The 13,989-nt window shown below is 42.3% G+C and overlaps 1 protein-coding gene across 1 annotated transcript in view; it reads left to right on the plus strand.

The window, feature by feature from the left end:
• The window catches only part of grik4 (glutamate receptor, ionotropic, kainate 4), a 245,424-nt gene that overhangs the window by 204,440 nt on the left and 26,995 nt on the right, over nucleotides 1-13,989 (plus strand). Inside the window, exon 12 of the mRNA XM_061046622.1 lies at nucleotides 13,425-13,532. Coding sequence (XP_060902605.1) covers nucleotides 13,425-13,532 — 108 coding nt within the window. The remainder of the gene's footprint in view (nucleotides 1-13,424; nucleotides 13,533-13,989) is intronic.

Here is a 13,989-nt window from a genome sequence, read left to right on the forward strand (position 1 = left end):
TTTCTCACTCTGACAGCTGTGTTGTGCTTTTCCCTGCTGTTGGGATTATTGTGTTTGTCACTTCATGCCACATTATGTATGATGGCTTTAATTTATCCATAATCCAACAAACAAACACCATTCTGCTGTAGTAGATAACTTTATCTGTGCGTCTTATCGACAGCATTTTTGGTAGTTATTGTGCGACTATTATGATGCACACAGCTTCACGGTACAGAGATGAATACCTGAGTTTCACACCTCTGTTTTAAAACATTTGACCCTTTCTATCGGGGTGATCTTCATGACAGAACAGATCAAGTTTCAGCCTGAATGTGAGAGAAATCTGACCTCAGCGATCAGTGACGAGTAAGATAGCCGCATATCTGCCTTTATTAACCTTGTCTGCGTCTCCCCACGTCCCCTCTTTACACTGGCACCGGGCCAGTCAACAGAAGGATAATGCTATCAGGTCTAATGTGATGATTTCAAGCAGAAGTATTATAAAGCAGCCCTGCCAGTTATGGTAATGGGGAGAGGGAAGGTGCTACATGGGTGGAATGGGATGGGATGGGGGAGTTGTTTGTTTTGTTGAGTAACACCTCTCACATGCTGCTGGGTTTGGACTGATGCAGCTAGACAGACATTGGAGGTGCCAGGGCTTTGGCAGGGTTAAGGAAGGTGGCTCACTGCCCACACACACACACACACACACACACACACACACACACACACACACACATACACAGAGTCACACCTTTATAAACAGAGTTTTGGCAGAATATTTTCAACTGAAAAACACACACACACACACACACACACACACACACAAAGTCACATCTTTACAAACAGAGTTTTGGCAGAATATTTTCAACTGAAAAAATGTAACTGCTAATTCAGGTCTTTTGTTTGGCTAACATTGGGTAGTAGGATCATCATGAACGACATCAGCACTGTCTCACCAGTCAGTGCAAATTTAGAGAGGGCGCTTTACAAAAAGTAACTTGGAAAAAAAGGAGAACAATATCTTCCATCAACTTCAACACTTTTTGTGGGCAATGGGGCATTTTGTTTATAGCAGCCAATATCCGTTTTTTCCACCCGCCTTCTTCTCTCTTTCCTTGGTCGATAGCACCCACCATTCCCTCAGCTCAGGCTCTTTATTCTCGTTATAGCTCTTTTCACATGTGTGAGCATCACCTCTTAAGGGGTTCAACACTCTGCAGCCAATCATGATCACAAATTACATTTCTCTTTCACACATTGAAATATGTCCTGGTGATCTTTCTGTTCCATCTTTCTGTTTATTGATCTATTGGACTGTATCAGTTTGTGTGTTTATCAGTTTGTTGGTTTGTCTATACTCAATTTAGTGCCATCACAGGTTGTGTTCTGCACAACTTTATTACCTTTTAAAATTTGATTAGTAAAGAGCACCAGTCATTGGAAATACTTTGAAACGTATTAGCTTGACTAGAGTATTAATCATTCCTTGTGCTTTAATGTTCTTAACAAGCCCTGCCTTCATGACATCTTTGTACTTATATATTGATTCGGCGACCGCGTGATATTTCTGTCCCAGTCTGTGAATTCACCTTGCAATGGGCATTGTGGAAGCACCATGTGTAAACAACGGGAGCTCCACATATACACACAGTCAGACATGCACACACACATGTTCTCTCTCGCTGTCTCCGCCGATCTCGTCTCAGCGCTGTAACGCCTCTCTTACTATCTCTGACGGCCAGTGAGTATCAATGCGTCTACACAGTTTCTGTTCATCCTGTGCAGCATTGATCTCACACATGAAATCAAGCATCCATTTAATCCGAATACTAATTTAGAGGTTTTGATGTTGCCATTGTGGCAGCTTGAATGTTTTATTAATGCATTTTATTCAGATCGTCAAATGACAAATCCTGACAATGATTTTTTGCTACTTTTTTTAGTTTTATCTATCATTGTTGAATTATTCAAAAGGGAATTTTAACCAAGTCTGGTCAGTGCTTCATGTATCACAGTGAGAAATATGCATAATATCATCTTAAAATGACCCATGTAGAACTTTGCAGAATCATTTCTGATGAAACTTCAGTTAGCCAACCTTATTCTTAGAATATAATACAGCTGCATGACGCAATATTCTTTATTTGTTCGGTTTTGGCAGGCAAAGTGAATTTCCCAGCTGCTCCCGCGTTGGCAGCCAGTTAGGCCAATGATGATGGTGTAATAAGTTGGCAAAGCATTGTCTAATGGCCTGGCGGAGGCACCACCATGCACCTGTAACCAACTACAATAATCAGATGAGGCAAGAGAGGCAGGTGGAGTCAGAGAGAGAGATAGAGAGAAGAGAAAAGAGGACAAGAGGACTAGAGGATGACATGTGGAAAGTAAATGAGACAGAAAGGGCGAGCAAGGACAAAAGGGATAGGGAGCTACGATGCAAAAACAGCCATAAAACTAGAAACAGTAAAACGGTATTTCTGCCTGTCAAATAACAGCTGGGGCACTGTCACTACACCTTACATTAAAGGCAATAACATTGACCTTAACACTTATTCCTCAATGAAATGACTAAGCGTATTATGATAAAGAAATAGGCTGTAATCCTTTATATCCTGTTACCACGTCTATTAAAAAACAAGTTCAATGAGCGAGATAAAGGAGCCTATTAGGAAGAACTGTCTTTGTGTGACTGTGCGTGTGAGTGTGTGTGTGTGTGTGTGTGTGTGTGTGTGTGTGTGTGTGTGTGTGTGTGTGTGTGTGTGTGTGTGTGTGTGTGTGTGTGTGTGTGTGTGTGTGTGAGAGAGTTGATGTTTTTCTGACTGAAAATTCTCCAGATGGTGCAAACACCAGGGGTGCGCTGTAAAACAGTATCATACTGGATTTATACAAATGGCTAATATAACTCAACCTGTTCCTGAACACACAGTCTGCTTTCTCCTCTCCACAAACATCAAAGACTGAGCAGTTTCCAAACTCTGCAGCCTTGTTGCGGGATTTGAATCACTGGTATTTTGTCTGGGCTATATATGATAGCTGTTGTTTCTTTACTGTAAAAACCGGCTGTAGGACTTTTAAGTGATCTGACATCCGTTCACAGTGGTTATATGCTGTCGGGCTAATGTGGGTGTTCCTCTGCATGCCTGTTTTTCATGTTTATACTTCCGTGTTTGTATTTGTGACAGCATTTGTTTGTGATGGGGTTGGTGCCAGCCCCCACAGCCTTCTTCTTGGCTCTGCACGCAATCGCACACATCGAACCTGCCGCCATCTATGCATGTTCAGCAGATGCACAAGGCTTTCCAAAGTAAACACACTGCACCGCAGCGCACGCACATATTCTGACAGAGCAGCCCAGCCTCTCTGTAGCCCCCCTACCCACACTACACTGGCCCTCATTTTCTGCATGAAGCCCACTGACAGCAGCATGCCTGTTAACTGGAGGAAGCTGTAAAATGAGTAATTATTGCAGTTTGCGATGGGCAATCTGTTGCCTGTTAAAACGCTAAGCTCTGTTGTGTGACTTCGCAGGGGAGAGGGTGCTATGTAAGCTGCATCAGTGCATACCTCTGTTTATGCGCGTGATCGTACATACTACACATATGTGCAATCATTTTGCATTGCAGGGGGCTGCTGGGGTGCAAACACTTGGCCAGTTCCTGCAGAGAATAGAATCCCTAATTAAGTGTTCTAATGGAGGCACTTAATCATAGCTTTGCCATAGAAACAAAAAGGGAGAACAGAGAGAGAGAAAAAAACAGAGAAATATCTTTAGACAGAAAGTTGGTTGGAGGGACTGAAAGAGGCTACAGAGCAGGGAGGGGGTTGTGAGTAGGTTACAGCAGGATATATTGGCCAGAAGCGGAAAAGGCCAAGGGCCGATTCCAGCATGACTCAAAGCAAATTGTTCTCATTATCGAATCCACAGGATCTTGATACAATTGAGATGCACAGGAATAGAATTGGCTTTCACACTCTAGCACGCTCCAAACATGTCTTTATGAAGCCTGAAAGGTTGGTGGCTACCAGACTTGGAATTGAGCTGAACTCCAATAAAGGTCAAAGAAGCAGGAAAGTGTTTGAGGCATTTCTCTAGTGACCACTTACTGTAGTTTTCTAACTGAAGCTGTACATTCTTTCTCACTTTGTTTTATGCCATCTTGAAAGCCAGCTTCCCCCTAATCTAAACACTGTATCCAAAAATATATAGCATAATATATAACTTGAAGTGTGTTCTCATTTCTATTACTTCCGCTGAAATGATAGAAAACCTTCTCCAGGCAAAATGCACAAGCTGCCCAAACAGCCCCTGACAGATTTACTGAATTAGAAAGCGAGTGTCCCAACCACATCCCTTTTATTGGCGTAGATTACATTTGCTGCAGCATTAAGAGTGAGTTGCCTAAATACAAAGAACTGATTTAGTTTCTGTGTGTCAGGTGGATAAAACCCCCGCCATGTTCGACACAGCAGTCACATTCATTTGATTATTTTCCCTCCTGAATAGATTTTTACCTCTAATTCAGCAGCGGCAGCCACAGCTCAAAGCACTTGTTCTTCTGATGTAAATAAAAAGGAGCCTTGGCTGCAGTACACTTAATTTTAACCTTGGATATTGATTTCTTGATGGTGCTTTCCTCCCACACATTTTAGTCCCATGTTCTCATCTCTCTGCATTTGTATACCCAAAGTGAGGCTTTCGAAGAAAATAATTGAAAAAAAAAGTGTTAAATCATCCTGCCCTGCCCTATCCCATCCTCTCCAATCTCTGGAATTATTATTTTTAGCATTTACAGCCAGATTGCTTTTTTTTTTTTTTTTTTTTTTTTTATAAACATCAATCCCCAGGTGTCCTTGTGCCAAGGTCTTTAGAGGAGGAGCTAAGGAACGGAGGTAGTCCAGTAAGAGGAGACCTTTTTTTATCTGAATCTGCCTTCCTGTATCTGAGGGAACACGGAGTTCCTGGAATATCTCTCTCTCTCACACACACACACATACACACACATGCATGCTTGAACACTGTTGCATGGGTACCACTTCAATTTGCAAGAAATGATTTGAGCGGTGTTATTTACACAACACTTCCTCCAGTTAAAAGGTGAATGTGCTTTTTTTCTCTTTTCTATTGGATTTATTTATTACCTGTCAGCGCAGCCGCTGCGTTGATTACGGCAATATGCTTTTTCCTTCCTTCCCCTCCACTATTCTTTGCTACCAGCCCATCTCTGAGAACACTATTACTCCTGCTGCCCCTGCTGCTGCGGATGCAGATGCACTCAATTCAATTTCTCTGCTGCTGCAATGTGAGGGAAGGGAGGGGAGGGGAGGGTGGGGACAGGTACAGCGAGGTAGAGGTGGGGGAAGGAGAAAAATGTAAGAGGATGAGAGCTGTTGGGTGGTGCACAGCAGGTCGACATATCCAACACTGCCTCCACCTTTTTTACTTTCCTTGAAGGGCATTATCATAGGAGCCCGGTGTAGCTCAGCACATCATGACATGGCTTGGATCTCTTTTTGTGCCTCAGGCTCCGGCAGAGATGAGTACATCTTAACCAGGTCTGATAGATGCACAGGGTCTTATATGCTAAAGCTACTGCCACTAAGGTGAGAGTGAGTTAAGAGACTGAGGTAGCCTTCTGATCTCCTCCAGCTGAGTAGTTAAAACATATTTCCAACTTTGATTCTGTGTTAGTTCTTGTGTGAGAGAGTCTGAAAGAATTAGTGTGTGTCTGTATTAAAGCTGTGAAATTATAAACAATAGTTACAGCAAGTTTTATCACCCAAGACCTGGCAGTTTTAATCAGGTGTAAAGGTGCTCCATGTGGCCTCCTAAAACAAGTTGATCACTGCTGTACATGAATTCCTGGCCTGCAAATTGAGTTTTGCCATAAATCATTTTAAATGTGTCTTTAATCGTGTCAAGATTTAATCGGGCCTCATGGCAAGATTATCCCAGAAATTCCTTAAAAGGCCAGTGAAACAGAAAATCTATGTAAATAAAAGCCCCACATTGAGTAGTAAACAAAGAAGTATTGTAGAACTGACTATTTGGGGACAAAGAATAGATTGAAAATGTGCTATTTGCCAGCAGGGGAAAAGAGAATAGTCGTATAAAGTCTGTGTTTATTTGCCAGTATGAGTTGCAGCTGTATTATTTCACAGTAAATAACATTTGTGCTGGGGAAGTCGCAGAGTCTCTGAGGATTGTATGAGAGGATCCGGACTTTAAAACCAGCTGGATAAAGACTTCTTCTCTTACCTGGTGTCTTACAGAGTGTTTTATTTTATTCAGTGTTTCATCTATTGCTCGCCATAATCTGATTGGAATATTCAAGCACGTCAGCGCCAATTTTAGACCAAGTTTGAGTGTTTATCTTCACTATGTAGTTTGTGTTTCCAGCCACTGGATCTGCAGCTTGTCAGCACACATTAATGTCTGAGGAGCCTCCATTAAACACGGTTTTTCTTTCACCTTGTTTATTTGCCATCTTTTCCCCCAATTTCTGCCTCATTTGATGAAGATGACTTGAGGTGCCCTGTGCCTTTCCAGTGGGAAATTTAGATCTCGGTTTCAATCTTCGCTGAAAGTTCAAATTAAAAGTTTGAATTCAGTTTGAGCAATCTGTTCTGTCACGCCGTCAAACAAACCTTTGCATGGCCTGACCCTTTTTCCTTTTTCTTACTTGTTATCATATCGCCATTATATTCGGAGTGACATAGTGTTGTGACGTAGCAAACTGTTATATAAAGTTTAAAAAGCCATGAGCCCTCTTGCTAATGTCAGTAACGCTCAGTCACAAAGCCTTGGATCACTTTGAGTGTCTTTGTCTCCTGTATTTTATTGCACATAAAGATGCCGTTGTTATTAGTTCTATGCTGAGAGTGCTGCAGAAAGTCCTGGAGGTCGCAGAAGCTATGAATTTTAAGAAGTAAAAACTTGTCTGCTAGCAAAATACTCAAGTCATTTTTATTAAATTTCCTCCCATTTCTTTTTCCTCAAAGGGGGATGAATACCAATCACAAGTCATGAATGTAATTTAATTTATCACTTTTGAAGTATAATTAGAACGTCTGGCTTGATATGAATGGAATTGATTCTGACTATGAGGCCTTGTGCAACTTGTGCGTGCTGCTACTTTTTGAGCTAATCTGACCTGATGTTTTTTTTTTTTGTCCCTTAAACTCACACGCCCAATACACAGCGTCATTTTCAGCAGGGATGTGAAGACTGTGTCAGCTGCAAGATACAGCTGCTGATATGAAAGTATCGGAAGGGGGAAAGCTGTGCTGCATTGTTTACAATTCATATTAGTAGCTTTTTGACATATTCTCCCTCAAGACCCTTTGCGGTTTGTTTGTTTTTTTTTATCTTGCATGTTGATCAAGATCCATTCAAAACCTCTGAGGGAATCTTAAGTTGATGCAAAATGAAGTTTGAAGCAACTGCCTTCATTTTAAACCAATCACAACAGTGTTAAACATTTAAGAGTTAGTATGGGTATGCAAGCAAGTTCTGTGGCACCAGTCAATGCATATTCAATCATAACCAATAGAGATCTCGTATAACAACATTGGATGGGTTCAAACTAGAAATTAATGCAATCATACTGAATTATCTGTCAGCTCCAAGTTTAAAGTGTGTAACTACATTTTGAAACACATACAGAAAGTGTTGAGGCAGAGACTCACATCACCAGCGTACACACACCGGCATCCTGTGAGTGCCTCCACTACTCTCCTTTGTTTGGTCTCTCAGAGACGTGCAGCAGTCCCCTTTCCTCTTTTGTTTTTCTCAGTTTGCACTTTGCAGGCTGGAGATGGGGAATAGATCAAAAGCAGAATGGATGAGCTGTTTTGCAAGATCCCCCAGTCTTAACGGATTTCAAGGCTGGGTGAGACTGTGTATGTGTTGCTTGGCTGGATGTGTGTGTGAGATTGTGATTGTGTGTGTGTGTGTGAGAGATTGTGATAGTGTGTGTGTGTGTGTGTGTGTGTGTGTGTGTGTGTGAGTGTGTGAGAGATTGTGATAGTGTGTGTGTGTGTGTGTGTGTGTGTGTGTGTGTGTGTGTGTGTGTGTGTGTGTGTGTGTGTGTGTGTGTGTGTGTGTGTGTGTGTGTGTGTGTGTGTGTGTGTGTGTTATATGCATGTACATGCAAATTTATGTGTATGTGCCTGAGTGCCTCTGTGCCTGTGTGCTTGCAAGTTTGCCTCTGTGTCTCTGTTTTCATCAGTCTGCAGAGTGCATCGTTGAATTCTACAAAGACTCCGGATATCTGTATAATGTACAGAACAGACATACATCGTAACTGTCATTGGTTCTTTCTTTTAGGTGCAAGCAGGCTTATAATGGAACTCTGTCATGTCAGATTCCTTCCATTCAATATTAGATTAATGTGATGATTACTTTTTCATTATCCACAAGGGTCAAACTTCTTAAGGTTAGAGAAGGAAGATTAAACAAACTTACAGTAATACTGCCTAGCAATGAGTACTTCTACTAGCTGACCAAAGCAGGTGATTGCACATGCAACTGATTTCTATTTATGGAGCCTGCCAGAATTCTGTGTAGGAGGTTGGAGCATTGTGTATTCATGCTGTGGGGTCTTCCAATTATTCCTTATCCATAAATCCACAAACCAGGCGTTGGTGCTTCTAATATCGCAGATGATTTGACAGCCATGTCATCAACAATATTTTATTTTCTCCATATTATGTTAAAGAACAACGAAAAGTCGGAGTAGAAAAGAGTCGCCTGGAGGAAATGAGTGAGCTGGGATTGGAGTACATGCCCTGAAAGTCCTGTTCTGTCATCTGTGTTTGAATGAGGTCTCCAATCAAATAAGACATTTGGATAGTCAATCGTGTCCTGCGGGACACAGGATGAGCTGGGACTGTGGCTGCGAGTGCATCCATTGTTTGCTCTTCTCTCTAACAGGAATGGAGCACTCGGAGAACTCGCAGCGCTGCTTCGAGGAGCTGCTCTAACAGTCGAAAGACCTCCTTCTCAACCCAGAACCTTTGTCTCTATATTACAATAGAACAAGCATTGCCATTATTTACCAAAATGCCAAATGATTGTAAAGGATTACTGGATCTAATATAACACACTGCATTTATGTGTATTTGAAAAAGTAACACACACAGTCTTGACTGTTAGGTTAAAAAAAAGCAGGAAATAATTGCAAGACAATTGCAAGAAAGTATTTTGCTTTTTTTTACTTCCATCACCTCAAAAGTCATGACTCCATCCGATCCTCTATTTGCTGTATAGCAGTGCCAACCACCTACACAACATCCATGCATGTCTAGCTCCTGAAGTTTGCCTGCGGCACCGCCCTGATCGTTCTCATCCCTGTGGTGATGAGTCATACCTCAGAGAGCTTCGCTATAAAGATGGCCCATTTCCCCACTCACTGTTCCATAGAGAAAACATCTATAACAGTTACACAGGAGAGTACACTAGTACAGCGCCTCTGCTTGTGATTTGAACAATGTGATCTTTGGGAGGAAGAGTCGCGGTGCTCTAAATATAAATGTCCATAGTTTTGGTTTAACCAGACGTAACTGCTGATTCAACCGGTGGTAATGTGCACTGATGGGTAGAAACTGCAGTCACTTCAGCATATTTTCATCAAGCTAGGATGGCATTATGTTGCTATAAGAGCAATAAAAGTCCATTTTCAGAGGCCCACAAGGAAATCATGCCTCTGCATTACACACAGCCACTAACAGACACACACACACACACACACACACACACACACACACACACACACACACACACACACACACACACACAAAAACATACACACATTTCTTCCTCCACTCCGACTCATTTGCACCACCTTGACACCTGAATGCTTTAGCCTCGGTGTAAGTGGGCTGTATGACATTATGTTTGATAATGGTAGCTATTGCTTCTCTCATATGATGGATGCTTCTGTCACAGTGCAGTCTCGCCACACCTTATTGGACACGGGCATTTTTCTGACAGGAAAATCAGCCAATCCTGACGCTTCAGTGAGCAGCCCCCCTAATCTTTTCTTCGTGCTGTAATTCCAGGTTGCAGAACGAGCCCTGGGTAATCTGTTTCTGGGTGTGTAGTTCCACTTGTTGTCACCTTCTCTTTCCCTCTCTTTCACTTGCTCTTTCTCATTATTTTGCATTCACATTAACTTTCACTCCGTCTCTCTCTATGTTTGTCACTCTTTTTCGGTCTCCCAGCTGCCTTCACTTTTTCTCTTGTTCTCTCTGCCTTATGTTCTGGCTCCCTAGCTGGCTGCTTCTCATTGATTTTCTTTCCATTTGCCAGTCACACAGCACCTATTCAGTAAGTGATTGACATTCCTCTGCATCTTTCTCTTTCTCCCTGTCTCTTCCTTTTGCTCCCTTCCCTATTCCCCTCTCTCTCTTATTATACCCTATTCTTCCTCCTGCCTCCCCGTTTGTCAGGAAAATAAATAGTGCACAGTGTTTGCGCACAGTCTAAACTTTGAAATCCGTTCCTAGATTCACTGGCTGCACTGCATCCTAGTTATTTCTTGTAATTGCAGCGTAAATACCAAATTAATGACACCACAAATGAGAAACTTCAAGTTACAGCTATTTATATTGTTGTACACAAACACGGTCTGGTGTACGGCAATATGCAGCTTCCTCTCTCTCTCTATGATAAAAGCTTACGAGTCTAATAGATTCTCGCGTAGCGCTACATGTGTAATGAGGTTTTATGCAATAGTTTAGCACTGTTGCCTCTCCAGGATTAATGGTTGGAGCTCCTTCAATATAAAGTGAGCACAACCTACAGAATGATTACTAAATGTGCTCCAAGGAAAGTGGCATGCCGGACTATTGATGTTCTTTCCTGGCCGTCAAAGTAATGGCAACAGTGTTACACCATTTTTCATATTTCATCACTTTAATTAGCTTTGTGTTGGTTTCTGTCTATAGCTTTAAGACAGTCTGTTGTCATCTTTTTTATCCTGTTTATCCTATATAATGAGTAGCCTCTTGTTTTTGCTGCACAGATCAATAAGAAAAAAAGTGCAATTTATGTATAAATTCTTAGAAAAAATAATTGCAACCTTTAAGGCTTTTAGTCGATTTGATAAATGTCACAGTGTTTTTGCTCTGGAACGTGCATTCCTGCTTACATTAGCTGATGTAAACCCCTTCCTTCCTAATAGTTGTACTGACTCAGACAGAATTGCTCTATTTTCTCTCCCACCCAGCTCGGAGAGAGTTGACGACAGGGCCACCAAAAGGCCAGTTCCTCCCCCGTCAGCATATGCTTCTTCCTCTCCCTTCCTGTTCACAGCTCCCTCGTCTCACTCTCCCTTCTCCGCCATTTCTCTCCACCTCTGTCCGTGGGAAGGAGTCACGCTGCCACCTCATCCCATTACCCTCACAGTCACCCCCGCGCTCAGACCTCCAGTGACACCTGCTGAGCTCTGCCGAGCCACAGACCGCCACCTCCCGCCACCTCCCGCCACCTCCACAGGCTCTGACAACTGATTGTGTACACTGATTGCTGAACACCATATTTCACAGATCCTCTTTTTTGGGTCGTGCTACAGCATGTTCACATTTTCTCCCTCTCTGTCTCCCGGGGGCGTCAGCAGCAGAGTGAGAAGTGTGTTGTGCAGGGAGAGCCGGGGAAAGCTAGTCTATTTGTGTGAGCAAGGTGCTGTTTCTCCCAACAAGTGCACCAGAGGAAATGGAAGGAAAGATCTTTTTGATCATACACTCTCAAAGGAAATCTTTGATTCTGGGAGCGCTCTCTTTTTTTAACACCCCACATCAGAATTCATCATCGGTGTTAGGAGATTTAATAGCTTCCAAGTTTAGGCACTGATCAACATGAATGGGTTGAAGTCTCCTGAGGGTTTTGGCAAGTTAGCCCTGAAACCAACTACGACCAAGCCTGGAGAGCTTTGTTTACTGTGTGTTTTTTTTTTTTTTTTTTTTAATGAAACTTCAATCGCTGATCCTCAAACACTTCAAACTCTTCTGTGTGACTCCAGCCAACAAGCATACTCCCACAGGTTTGCATGTAATCAGATAACTCATGCCAGAGAGGAGGATTGAATCACACCAATAATTCAAGCTAAATTAGAATCCATATTTCTCATTTACTCTTCATATAGAATATTCCTAATGGAGGGAGTTTGATAATTATGAGCAGGGATCTTATATCTCCTCAGTCTGGCAATGTTTACATAATGAGTTGAAAGCAAATTACTTAAAAAAGTGTTTTTAATTGTTATATTATTTCCTTAAAAGCTGCACAGGATTCTTAGCAGGGTGACCTTTACAGTTCTTGACAAATGTATCCTATCTTAAATCACTACAGCAGATAGTTATCATCAATGGAAGTTACACAAACTAGTTAAAGACGTACTGAACTGTTGGTATTGATTATGATTAATCTGGTTATGGTCTATACAAACATACATAAACTTGCTTGGGAAGCCAACATGATAAAGGAAGGAACATTGCTTTCCTGATAACTCTGCCCATATTGTGACACCAGTGTTGCATTACTCTTACCGTGTAATCACCAGCAAAGATATACCGCAGCTTAAAATGTGAATAATAAGGATCTAATAAGGCACACCAGAGCACAGGGGGAGGTTAAATTAGCAGTCTGTGGAGAAGTCAGAGCACTGTTCTGGTGTCAGAACTAAGAAAAACACCCTTCATTTTACTGCATTTTTTACTCTACGCTGTACCTGGAGAGATTTTAATAAGCTCCAGGGTTGCAGAATTTTCCCCACCATTAGAGGAGGTACGAAAAAAATCCTTCAAGGTCGGAGCATACAAATCATCAAGGTTTTTTTCCTGTCAGTGCCATTATGGTAAAACGGAGGCGAGGAAGAAAAAGAAGTGAGAGGCAAAGTAGATTCACGAAAAGAGCTCATGTTTGCAGACACTGCCATCATGGAGTCGGAGATTGTCAAACTTGGCTCGAGCAAATAAATGAACAAAAGAGGAGATGGCAGAGACAGATTGAAAGAGAATGGGAGGAAAGATGGCGTGTGGGTTGAAGGTGTGAATCCCCAGTCAAGCTCTAATGAAAATGAGATTGTGACTCTGCGCCACAGGATTTGCCGGTAATTGGTGTAATGAATGCATTCTGTTGCCTCTGATTGAACAGATGCCCTGTGCTCGTTCCTTGAGGAGGCACACACATGCAGTCTTTGTTTCCTCCTGCGGTGTTGCTACATTTCTTTATCATCTCACAGTGTGATGACCTGTCCACCACTGCCTATTTCCAGTCCTGGGTTTTGTGAAGGTCATACTGGTTTCCCAGAGAGGCAATTAAGGGCAGACTGTTTCTATCGGTCTTTTCCAGCTGATGGACTTAGTGACTGATATCTTTGTGTGTGTGTGTGTGTGTGTGTGTGTGTGTGTGTGTGTGTGTGTGTGTTCCCTCTTTGCAGATTGGCCTGTGGCATTCCGAAGATGGACTGTCCATGGAGAGAAAGCTTCCATCAATCAATGTGACAGACACCCTCTTCAACACCACTCTTACCATCACGACGATATTAGTAAGTACTACTGTATGCACACCGGTACGCACACATCCACAGCGTGATTTTATTAGCTCAACTCCCCAGCTGAGCTACATGTGGCTGACATTCTGTGGTTGACAGACAATTACCATATCAAAAGCCCATTTTGTATTTTCAGATCCAAACTCGGTCCCCCTGGGATTAGAGGAAGTGCTGCCGCACAATTGTTGCCCTGAGTACTTCAGATGAGGGTACATCACAGTGCATCAGCAGGAGCTAATAATTCACCATGTCAGCCTTTCTCAGCCTCTGTTGTAAATAAAGATCCAGTGAGTGCTACTTCTCACTGCCTCCCTGTGTTACCTGTTACAAAAGGAGGGTTTTTTCCCGCAGTTTCCTTAATCACCTGCCATGTCAGTGATCAATTACAGGGCTGCACTTCTTGGCCGAAGTGGGGATCTAAGCAGAATTTATTCTGAGGCCCTGTGGATGT

Source organism: Labrus mixtus, chromosome 9, assembly GCF_963584025.1.
Source record: "Labrus mixtus chromosome 9, fLabMix1.1, whole genome shotgun sequence".
NCBI classification, from domain to species: Eukaryota; Metazoa; Chordata; class Actinopteri; order Labriformes; family Labridae; genus Labrus; species Labrus mixtus.